Source organism: Tamandua tetradactyla, chromosome 6 (genome assembly GCF_023851605.1).
Source record: "Tamandua tetradactyla isolate mTamTet1 chromosome 6, mTamTet1.pri, whole genome shotgun sequence".
In the NCBI taxonomy this organism is placed as follows: domain Eukaryota; kingdom Metazoa; phylum Chordata; class Mammalia; order Pilosa; family Myrmecophagidae; genus Tamandua; species Tamandua tetradactyla.
Window position 1 is genome coordinate 59,065,136 of NC_135332.1, and position 11,446 is coordinate 59,076,581.

Consider the following 11,446-nt stretch of genomic DNA (forward strand, 5'->3'; position numbering starts at 1 on the left):
GTAAATTCTGGTTCTCCGTCTGCCATAGTTCCACTGAGGGGATTCTAGGAGAGTGGGGGGCTTACTCTCCTAGAACCTGTCGAGGTGAGTCCTGATGCCGGCAAGACTCACCCCTGGCCGCACAGGTGGGGATGGACAGGTAGGGATGGACAGATGGGGATGGGCAGGTGGGGATGGACAGGTGGGGATGGACAGGTGGGGATGGACAGGTGGGGATGGACAGATGGGGATGGACAGGTAGGGATGGACAGGTAGGGATGGACAGGTGGGGATGGACAGATGGGGATGGGCAGGTGGGGATGGACAGGTGCTACCAAAGAACCTGTAGTCAGGCCACAAGGAAACAGCATTTGTCAGCACTTAGGGAACCTCCTTTCACGTGACTTTAAGCCACAGGACGCAGGGTCCCCCTATCCTCTCACACACTCTTAATCTTCTCCTCAGCTCTTCTGCTGAAGGATTTGACCTTCACGATGACAGGCTGCTTTCCCTCGTCACTTTTTTTTTTGTTTGTTTTCAAAGCACGCTTCGACAAGTAGTTACAGGACACATCCCAGAGTTTGTCATGGGCTACCATACGATTCTCTCAGATTTTTCCTTCTAGCTGCTCCAGAGTACCGAAGGCTGGAAGGCTTAAACAATCGATTTTTTCTTTTTTTGTGAAAAATAACATACATACAAAAAAAGCAACAAATTTCAAAGCACAGCACCGCAATTAATTGTAGAACAGATTTCAGAGTTTGACATGGATTACAATTCCACAATTTTAGGTTTTTACTTCTAGCTGCTCTAAGATACTGGAGACTAAAAGAGATATCGATATAATGATTCAGCAATCATACTCGTTTGTTAAACCTACCTTCTCTGTATAACTCCACCATCACCTCTGATCTTTCTGTCTTACTCTTTACGGGTATTTGGGCTATGGCCATTCTAACTTTTTCATGTTGGAATTTGCCCCCTCACTTTTTAAAGAAAGCCCACGCTGACCTCTTTCCTTCTTGGGATGGGACAAAACCAAAGCGTGATGCTTTGAAGGTGGGTGTCAGGTGGGGCCCCCCAGGTCACCTGGGGGTGGGGAATGGGGCAGGGGGTCAGGCTGCCCCGGAAGGTCCTGATGGGTGACTCAGGGGATCCCGAGGGGAACTGCGTCTACTCACACCCTGCCTCATCCATACTCCTTCCGGCAGGGCAGATCCCCACCTGTCCCAGCCCCTAAGCGCCTTTGTGTGGGATTATCTCACCCGGGGCTGGGAGCCATGGCTGACGCTCTGCTGCTGAACGTGGAAGGGGTCAAGAAGACCATCCTGCACGGGGGCACGGGGGACCTCCCGGCTTTTATCACTGGATCCCGAGTAAGTGGGGCCACCCTCTGCGGGGCAGATCCGGGACTCCTCCAGACAGCAAGGGGCTCCCCAAGACTCCCCTATACCAGATGGTTTCCCCAGACCAGATGGGGCTCCCCAGACAATGTGAGGTCCCCCTGGATGGCAGCCTGACCCTTAGCAGCCGTGCCACACGGCACCACAAACAGCCTCTCGACTTGATCAGAAACAGCCAGGCAGGTCCTTCCTGGAATGATCAACCCTGGGCATCTGCAGAGCTCAGAATTTGTGTCTGTTCATCCAGCAGTTTGGGTGCATTGCAGATTAAACTTTACTGTGGGAGAGGGGAGGGGCCTCTGGGAATTTTTTGGAGCCCCTAATGCTGAGTGGGGAAAGGGCCCTCAGGGGTCATAGTGTCGGTCCACAAATCCTTTGGGGGCTCCCCGGACTGGTGGAGTAGCTGTATCTGTGGCCACAGAACTAGGGCTCATGTAAGGAAGGGCTTCCCGACACTCAGAGCTGCCGAGAGTGGGAGCGGGGTCCTTTAGAAGGAGTGAGTTCCTCATCTCTGGGGGGATCCAAGCAGGGTGAGGATGCTCTGGGGGTCTGAGGCATCTGATGAGGTTGGGCAAGCTGACTTCTGAGGACAGTGGGGGTGGGGGCTTCTGCTGGACCTTAGGGGGTGTGTCTAGAGGAGGGTCCCCTCTCTTGGCGACCAGGTCACCTTCCATTTCCGCACCACAAAATGCGACGAGGAGCGGACGGTGATCGACGACAGCAAGCGGGTGGGCCAGCCCATGCATATCATCATTGGGAATATGTTCAAGCTCGAGGTCTGGGAAATCCTGCTGACGTCCATGCGGATCAAGGAGGTGGCCGAGTTCTGGTGTGACACCATTGTAAGTCGGCTGTTGGGCCCTTTCCCCGAGTCTACCCAGCCCCGCTCCTGGGCTTTTTATATCCGTCTGTACCTGTAGTTTAGGCCACATGTTAGATCAGGTTTGGCTGTCAACTAGAGTCCCTTCTCCATAGGATGCGTATTTGCTAACACAGGAGAGCTCAGCGCATGGAAGACTGCCGATACAGCCTTGATTGGTTGATTGATTTGTTGTTTGTAAAACCACAAGCTATTGTTTCTCGTCTAATGTGGGCCGGGCTTTTTTGTTTCCTGTGGTGTCCGCGTTCTTTTGGCCACATCAGTAGTCACGTGAGCACATTGCCCACCTCACAGGCTGATACTTTTACTCCCTAGGGGCAGCTGGTTTTCCTCCAAGCCCCTCGCATCTCCTCCTCCCAGGTCTGCATCTGCAGTGATTTTGTGCACACGTGTGCAACTTCCAGAGCCTTTTATCCGCCTGTGTGTCCACTGCCCAGACTTCCATCCATCTGTCCCTCCCGTCACCCAATATTCATTCATAATGCAGTCTCCTATCTCTAAACGTCTATTATCTGTCTGTCTGCCTGTCTGTCTGTCTATCTCTCTATCATCATCTAGCCATCTGTCTTAGTTTCCCAGGCTGTTCATGTGAATAACATGAAATGGATTGGGCTAAACAACGGGAATTTATTCACTCATGGTTTGAGGCCGGGGAAAAGTCCAAATCAAGGTGTCTTCAAGGCGGTGCTTTCTCCCTGAAGGCAGTGGCCTCCTGGGGCTGGCTGCTGGTGATTCTTGGTCCTTAGCTTGTTCTCTCCCTTCTCTTCTGGTTTCCATTGAATTTCCTCTCTGGGTCTGAATTTCATTCTCTTTTTAAAGAGTCCAGTAAGAGGATTAACCCCATCCTGATTGAGATGGGCCACACTTTAACTGACGTGACCTCAACCAAAGGTCCTATTTACAATGGGTGCACACCCACCGGAATGGATTAAATTTAAGAACATGCTTTTCTCGGGGACATACAACTCCTCAGTCGGAAACATACAACCTCAAACCACCACACCGTCAATCCATCTGATTAGGAAACATTCACTATGCACCTGAGTGGGCCAGTACCAGATATTGGGAATGAAATAGGCAAAGTCCACAGCCCTCAAGGAACTTAAGCCCTGGAGGAGGAGCAGACATATAAACAATGTAAGGCAGCTTGTACCATGACATAAATAAGATGGAGTACCCTGGGACTACAAAATAGGGCCAACTAACTGCTTTAGGGCATTATGGAGGTGTTCTTCAAGATGGCACTGCATTGGGTTTTGACGGTTAAATAGGAGTTCACCAGGCCAAGAAATAGAAAGGGGAGTGGCATACAGGCAAAGGGAATAGCATGGACAAAACCCAGGAAGTGTGAACAGGCTTAGCGTGTTTGATTTAGTTAGCCCTTTCTCCTCTGTGGGATTCAAGAACCTGAGTTTTGGAAAGACTAACCAATCAGTGGGATGATTATCTCTATTTGACTCTGGACTTAGGAGGACCGGGCATACCCCCAGCTGTTACTGTCTGTCGTTCCATGCAGAGTCCTCTGCTTGCACAGCCCTCATTCGGTCTCCTTGAAAGTTAGCCATCTGCAGGGGCAGGGAGCACCCTCCCTCCCTCCTCCTCTAAACGAGAATGGCAACATCACTCAGGGGCTCGGAGAGTGTCTGCTCTGGAATGCCTTCTCGGTCCTTCCAGGAGGGAGACTGGTCTGTAGTTGTGATTTTTGCAGGTGCCTAGTCTTGTGAGGCCACAGGTTGCAAGCTCCAGTTCCACAAGGGGCCAGGAGCCCCGGAGAGCTGGAGAGCCCCTGCCCGTCCAAAGTGGGTGGCTGCCACTCACCCCCAGCTGACGGCAGCCATGTGATGAGGCGGGGGCAGTGTGGCTGGGTCTTCAGAGTGTTTGAGACAAGCCATGAGACAAGCCAGAAGTCTGCATTAGCATGTGAACCTCCCAGTGTTTAAACACTGGCAACTAATTGGGAAACAAAACAAAACAACCCAATGTGAGGGACAAACAAAACCATCTGTTAGCAGGCCACGGCCTGCAGCATGCCAGAACCTCTCAGACAGAGCCATCCTCTGGCCTTGAAACTCCAGAGAGGGCAGCAGTCCTGGGGCCCCTCCGCCACAGTTGGAGCCCCAAGAGATACCCAAGGCTGGGGGCGCAGCTCCCCAGGTGCCCCTGGATGACTCTTCAGCTCCTGGTGGCCTGCAGGTCAGCCAGCTGGGCCTTCACAGCAGAGCCCGGAGCTGGGAGTCACACCTTCTTCCCTCTCTCCATGCGCTGGAGGAGCCGATGCAAGCCGCAGGGGCTCTGCTCCTTCTCCAGGCCTTGGTCCTCCCCTTTGGATCTCCCCCTCCTCCTGGCAGATTCCCACAGCCCACCCAACACTGACCAGGCACCCCACTAATGCCAGGTGGCAGGTGTCTGGCGGGAAGGGGTCTGGCCGTGAGGACCTCAGCTTGCAGTTAACTTACTGGGATGGGGGCAGAGCTGGGGCTGCTGTGCCAGGCCCAGGAGTGCCCCCCTTCCCTGACGTGAGCTAATCCTGGGACCTTCTCTCTCCCGTAGTCCAGCTTCAATCACACAGGACTCAGCCGCCATCTGGTCAGCTCTCTTGCCAGGAAACAGATGGGCCCTCTCCACTAATCCCCATGGGTGGGGGTGAGGGTTGCTGACCTTTCTTTCTCTCACTGGGGAATTTTAGGTGAATCTAAACCCATTTTTGCCCCTTCCCTTTCCCACAACCATGTGGGAATCTGAGAAGGGCAGTCGTGGAACCAAGCTTAAGGTTATGGGCTTCCAGAGACCATCTTGTGGGAGTCCCAGCTCTCAGGTGGGGAGCCCGACGCCAAGGGTGGACCCTTTTCCACCCTGAGAGTTGCAACCTAGTTCCCAGTGCTGGGTGAGGTTGTGATGGGCTGGGCTGGGTCTGCACCATCGCATTGCACATCTCATTTCACCCTTACAACAACCCTACAGCAAACGAGGGCACCAGGGCTCAGAGAGGTGAGCGTACTGGGGCTCATAGTTAAGCAGAGACACAGTCAGGATGTTCCACCTGGCCCTTTCAGGACCCAGAGCCCTGCTCCACCCTGCCCTCCCTGCAAGCACAGGCCTCTTGGAGCTCCAGCTCTCCTTGGAAGATGTGTTCCCATCAATCACAAGGGAAGGCCGGCAAGTGGCAGGCAGCGTGACATTGTGGCTGACAGTGCAGCTTCTGGAGTTGAGTTTGAATCCTGTCTTTGCCATTTCCTAGCTGTGTGACCTTGAGCAGGTTGCTTAACCTCTCTGGGCTTCAGTTTACTTATCTATAAAATGGGGAATGTACTGGCTCCTTTGTTGGGTTGTGAAGGCATAGAAAGCGTTAATAGATGCAGAGTGCTTTGCACAGCATACAATTAACCACAACTGTTATTAATGTGGGTTGACTGCAGAAGAAATAGCCACGGGGCAGGGGCGGTGGGGTAGCAGGATCCCTGCTGTGAGGGTTCCCAGTGGGGGGCCCTTTGTCACCCAGTGAGCTCTGAGGGTGCAGCCCAGATGCCGACTCTCTGTGTTTCCCCACAGCACACAGGGGTCTACCCTATTCTGTCCCGGAGCCTGCGGCAGATGGCCGAGGGCAAGGACCCCACAGCGTGGCACGTGCACACCTGCGGGCTGGCCAACATGTTCGCCTACCACACGCTGGGCTATGAGGACCTGGATGAGCTGCAGAAGGAGCCACAGCCGTTGATATTCATCATCGAGCTGCTGCAGGTGTGACCCTGGGGTGACTGGGGCAGGGGTGCAGGGACCAGCATCTGAGGGGGACCAGTACTGCCCAGGCTCTCTTTAGAGACCAAGAAAGTGTTCGCACAGCCTGGGAGGATTAGGGCTTGACCGTGAACGTCCTCTGCCTTTTTCCCAGGGACAAATCCATTTGGGAGCACTTTTTAAGAATCCAAATTATTTTCCTTTTGGAGACATTTTACTTCTATTGGTTATTTACTTGTGTTTTTGCTTTTGAAAGTTTAGACTTATAGCCTTATCCCTGGCCCATGTGGTTTGTGGCTTCAGACCTGGCTCCCCAGGAGTGGGGAAGGCTGCATAGAAATATCCACCCCACCCTTATCCAGACCCCGGGGAAAGTGATCACACACATCTAAAAGGGTGATGGGAGAGATCTGGGGCCAGGGTCAAACCCAGGTCAGGACTCAGCATATGTCCAAGGCTGAGGCTCAACCTAAGGGCTACTTGGGTGGATGAAAAGAAAGAAAAGAACTGTGTCAACAGAGGGCCTCTTCGGTCCTGCACGGACAGTTGTGCTGGTTGTGCACTGCACAAGGGCGTCATGTGTAAGGGGGCTGGTTTACGTTATAGATATCAAATATTTGTGTTTTTCTAATGGGTTTTCCAGCAGATGGCAATAAAGGGTCTTGTTCTAACAAAGTGATTATTCATGACACTTTTCTGAATATTGGAAGTAAAGCGTCTATGAGAGGCAGGGGTGCCCTTTCCTAATTTGCACAAAGCACTCATGTAGGGCAGGCCCTGGGGCCTTTTGCTGCTTCCTTCCCAGTGAGCATGATGCTGTGGGCCAGTGCTTGCTGGGGCAAATGGAGAGCTGACCTCTCTGAGACGAGCTGGGGGCAATTTCTCTGTGGGGAAAGGCCCTGTCCTGACAGAGGTGCAGGCACCTGGGGTCCCTGCCTCTCTGACCTGCAGCCCCTATGTCAGGTCGAGGCCCCAAGCGACTACCAGAGGGAGACCTGGAACCTGAGTAATGCCGAGAGGATGCAGGCAGTACCCATCCTCCACGGGGAAGGAAACCGGCTCTTTAAGCTGGGCCGCTACGAGGAGGCTTCCACCAAGTACCAGGAGGGCATCATCTGTCTCAGGAACCTGCAGACAAAGGTTGGAGGCTGCCCGCTGGGGGTGGTGGTGGGAGGTGGAGCCGCTGGGGTGGGAGTGTGCGGTCAGCCCTGCAGCTGCGGGGTGGGGAGTCAGGCAGTGGCTCGAGCTCCCCTCTCTCCACTGGGCAGGAGAAGCCCTGGGAGGTGCAGTGGCTGAAGTTGGAAAAAATGATCAACACACTGGTGCTCAACTACTGCCAGTGCCTGCTGAAGAGGGAGGAGCCCTACGAGGTGCTGGAGCATACCAGTGACATCCTCCAGCACCACCCAGGTGGGCGCAGGCGGGGAGGCACCCCAGGGCCCCACAGTCACCTGCAAAGTTCTGGGCACCAGATCCCCTGCAGGATTTCCCCAGGCCCATACTGCCTCCCAGGTGACAATGGCAGTGCCTGTTTTAGGAGCTATTCTAATGTGTATTAGGAGAAATATACAGGTAGCTCACCAAACTTGTCATTTTGTGGATCAGTAAACAGATTTTTAAAAAGAATTTTTATTGATGCAACAACGTACAGGCAAATACATTCTTAACGTACAAACATTCCGTACATGGTGGACAATCAATGGCTTGCAATATCAGCACATAGTTGTATCTTCATCACCGTGATCATTTTTTAGAACATTTGCATCACTCCAGAAAAAGAAATAAAAAGAAAAAAAGAAAAACTCATACATACCAAACCCCTTACCCCTCCCTCTCATTGACCATCTAGCCAATATATATATTTTAATTTTAACATTTGTTCCCTCTAATATTTATATATTTTTAATCCATATTTTTTACACATCTGTCCATACCGTAGATAAAAGGAGCATCAGACACAAGGCTTTCACAATCACACATTACAAAAGTTGTATCATTATACAATCATCTTTAAGAAACATGGCTACTGGAACACAGCTCTACAGTTTCAGGTGCTTCCCTCCAGCCTAATACACCTTAATCTAAAAGGGGGATATCTATACAATATGTTAGAATAACCTCCAGGACAACCTCTTGACAAACAGATGTTTTAAAGGGGGAATCAGTCACCACTCCCAGGTATGTACCCCAAAGAATTGAAAACAGGGACACAAGCAGACACCTGTACATCAGTGTTTGTAGCAGCAGGATACACAGTAGCCAAAAAGTAGAAACAACCTGAGCATACGTTGGCAGCTGGATGGATAGACAGAATGTGTTACCACCATACAATAGAATATTTATTCAACCATTAAAAAGAATGAGGCTCTGATACCTGCTGCAACCTGCATGAGCCTTGGCATTATGCTAAAGGAAACAAGCCAGACACAAAAGGACGATATTGCATGATTCCACTTATCTGAGGTCGCTAGATTAGGCAAATTCATAAAAACAGAAAATAGATTAGAGGTTACCACGGATTGGGGGTGGGGGGGGAAGGAACTGGGAGTTATTGCTTAATGTAGAGTTTCTCTTTGGGGTGATGGAAAAGCTCGGTAATGGGGGGCGGTGACGGCAGCACACCACTGTGTATGTACTGATGCCATTGTAGGCTTAAAAATGGCAAATTTTATGTTATATATATTTTAAAAGGCAGGTGAATCAATGTAGAAAAAAAATCAGTGCATGCAGTACAGGTGGTGGGTGTCCTGGTGGGTGTCCATGGCGATATTTGTGAAGATGGTATTCGAATAAGCCAACAGCATCAAGCAATTACTAGGTGGCGCCCAAAGCTCTCTGCGGTTATCATCCCGTGAGATCCTCGCAGGCACCGAATGTAGCAGCTACAGGGATAGAGCCTGAAGGACATACGGTTTGGGGAGCCTTTATGGGGAAAAGAATACAAAATTATGAATAGAATATGAATAGAAATTAGTTACAGGGCCTTGGATCCTTCCCGTGGAAGGGAGGAGAGTACGTACTATTATTACTATCAATTATTATTAATAATATAATTAACAGCAATTTATTATTAAAATATAAATATAAATTAATTATTAATTATTATTATTATTATGGTCGACCTCAAGCGGTCGTTGGGGAAACTGAGGCACGGGAGGTCCAGAGAGGTTAAGGAATCCGGCCGGGTGGCCGAGGCGCTGGGTGCAGCCCCGTCCTCCCGCAGGCATCGCCAAGGCCTACTTCCTGCGGGCGCGCGCTCACGCCGAGGTGTGGAACGAGGCGGAGGCCAAGGCGGACCTGCAGAAGGTGCTGGAGCTGGAGCCCACCATGCAGAGGGCGGTGCGCAGGGAGCTGCGGCTGCTGGACAGCCGCCTGGAGGAGAAGCGCGAGGAGGAGCGGCTGCGCTGCCGGAGCATGCTGGGCTAGCGCGGGCGGCCCCCCACCACCTGCCGTGTGCACGCGGGCAGGTGACCCCCCCACCCCCCCACCCCCGCCGGCGCTGACCCCTCCAGCACTCCCCGCCCGTCCTCTACCCCCGCCACCCCCACCCTCCCGCCATGTCCAGCTGCCTCGGGCACCTGGGCAGCCGGCAGGTGGCCTGGCCATTTCTGGTTTAATTGAACAGGATTTGGGTGTCATTTTCTAAAATTTAAAATTAATTGTTAAAATCCATGGTAAAAGAAAACAAAAGTCAAAAGGGCATAGGATTTAGGGCTTATGACTGAAAGGGCAGTTCCCCAGTTCAGTCCCATTCCTTAGGCCCAGAAGTAGCTGTCTTCATCCACTCTTTTTATTCGGGTAGTTTTCTCCATCTAGAAATAAAATGTTGAAATCACTGTTTCTCCATGCGTCAGTTTTAATCCGCGTCTCTTGACTCCCTTGGGTGAAAAATGAGGATTTAATGCTTTGACACTTCCTCACCCCTTCCTCCCCCTTCTTCCAATTTTAGGTGGTTACATTTTTGGGTCTTCGTGTGAATATTTTTGGAACTCTAGAGCTCTACCTAGAACTCTGTGGGACTCCCGCTGACTTTAGGTGGTGTTTCGACTGCCTTCTAGGTAGGATGGGGGGGGGCAGCGCCCCAATTCTTCCCTGCTCCTTCCCACCCACTCCCTTCGCCCTCACCTTCAGCCTTCTGAACCTCTGCTTTCCCGTCACCCAGCTCTTAACATCTGTCATCTGTTCTGTAACCAAAATGAAGTCCTCTGTGCTTTGTCCCTCAACTTAAAAATTGGAAAATCAATAAACAACATTTACATGTTGTGGCACGTGGCGGTGTGTTTCCAGCAGGGCTGCAAGGCTGTGATTGCGTTTCGTTTCTGCTGGTTCCAGTCTCATGAGCCCTGGGCCACCAGAAGGAAGATATTCCTGGCAGTGCAGATTTTAATGCCAGAGTGTTTTATTTATTTATTTTCCTTCCCTTCTTCCTGTCCTTTCCTGCACTAGAAGGTATGAAGTTTAAGCCCCACCCCCCTCCCAAGGCCCCCCACGCCTTGGAGGAAAGGGAGGTTAATTTCCGATTGATTCAGGCCTTCGGGCAAATGGGCCATCCTGGCACATTAGGAAAGCACCAGGAAAGAGGAGGAGGTTTTAGAGGCGGTCAAAGGAAGGGAAATAAAGGCAGGACTTAATGTCTCACAAGACTGCCCTGGGCTGGGAAAGGTAGAGCCAGGAGGGAGGCTGGGAGAGGAGAGCAGAGGGGATTTTCCTCTGCCCTGGGAGACAGGCCTGGAAGGTGTGTCTGGGTTGCCAGAGGCTCAAGTATGACTTGCAAGATAAAGGGTGCAAGAAGACTCCCCAGTGGCCCTTGTCCTGTCCATTTTCTGTGCAGCATCCTCCCAGCTGTCTTCTCCCGGGGACAGTGAGGGTTTCCCTCTAGCCTACACAGCCTGCTGACCCCCAGTGGAATTGAGGCCGGAATATGTCCCATGATCTTGCTTAGTCTTATGGGGGGAGGGGGACATCTGTTCCAATGCCCCAGGACATGTGCACGCCCAAGAAAAAAGAGGGATAGGGGCCAGGAGTGGTGATGGGACATGCTTTGGCATTGGTACTTGAGGGGGCCTTGAATTGAAACAACAGGAGATCCCCTCCCACCTCCAGACTGGGGCAACCATTAAGGAATCTCAGTTATGAAGGCCGAATGGATCCCTTCTCACCTGCCATCTAGCTGTTTAAAATGAAACCACATTTTGGTCCAAGGTTTTCTTATCCAGCTTTCCCGTGGCCGCAGCTGCCCCCGGCATTTCTAATTGCCTGTCTTTTTTCATGGTAGACACAGAGTAACATGCCTTTGACAGGTCCTCAGGTTTCTGCAGCCTCTCCACTGTAGTCTTCTATGGTCCTTCTCAGAGCTTCCATGCCAGGCACACTTTTCTCCTATTTGTGTGCTTGTCTTGTGTGAACTTGGGTGTGTGCGTGTGTAAGAGAGAGTGAACACAGAGATACA

The 11,446-nt window shown here is 51.6% G+C and overlaps 1 protein-coding gene across 1 annotated transcript; it reads left to right on the forward strand.

Annotated features, from left to right (window-relative positions):
• The first annotated feature begins 1,259 nt into the window (after positions 1-1,259).
• AIPL1 (AIP like 1 HSP90 co-chaperone) lies at positions 1,260-9,423 on the forward strand. Its single transcript, XM_077163116.1, has 6 exons — positions 1,260-1,355; positions 2,045-2,224; positions 5,812-6,000; positions 6,961-7,137; positions 7,266-7,407; positions 9,221-9,423. Exons 1-6 carry the CDS (start codon positions 1,260-1,262, stop codon positions 9,421-9,423), a joined length of 987 nt encoding a protein of 328 aa, XP_077019231.1.
• The last annotated feature ends 2,023 nt before the right edge of the window (positions 9,424-11,446 follow it).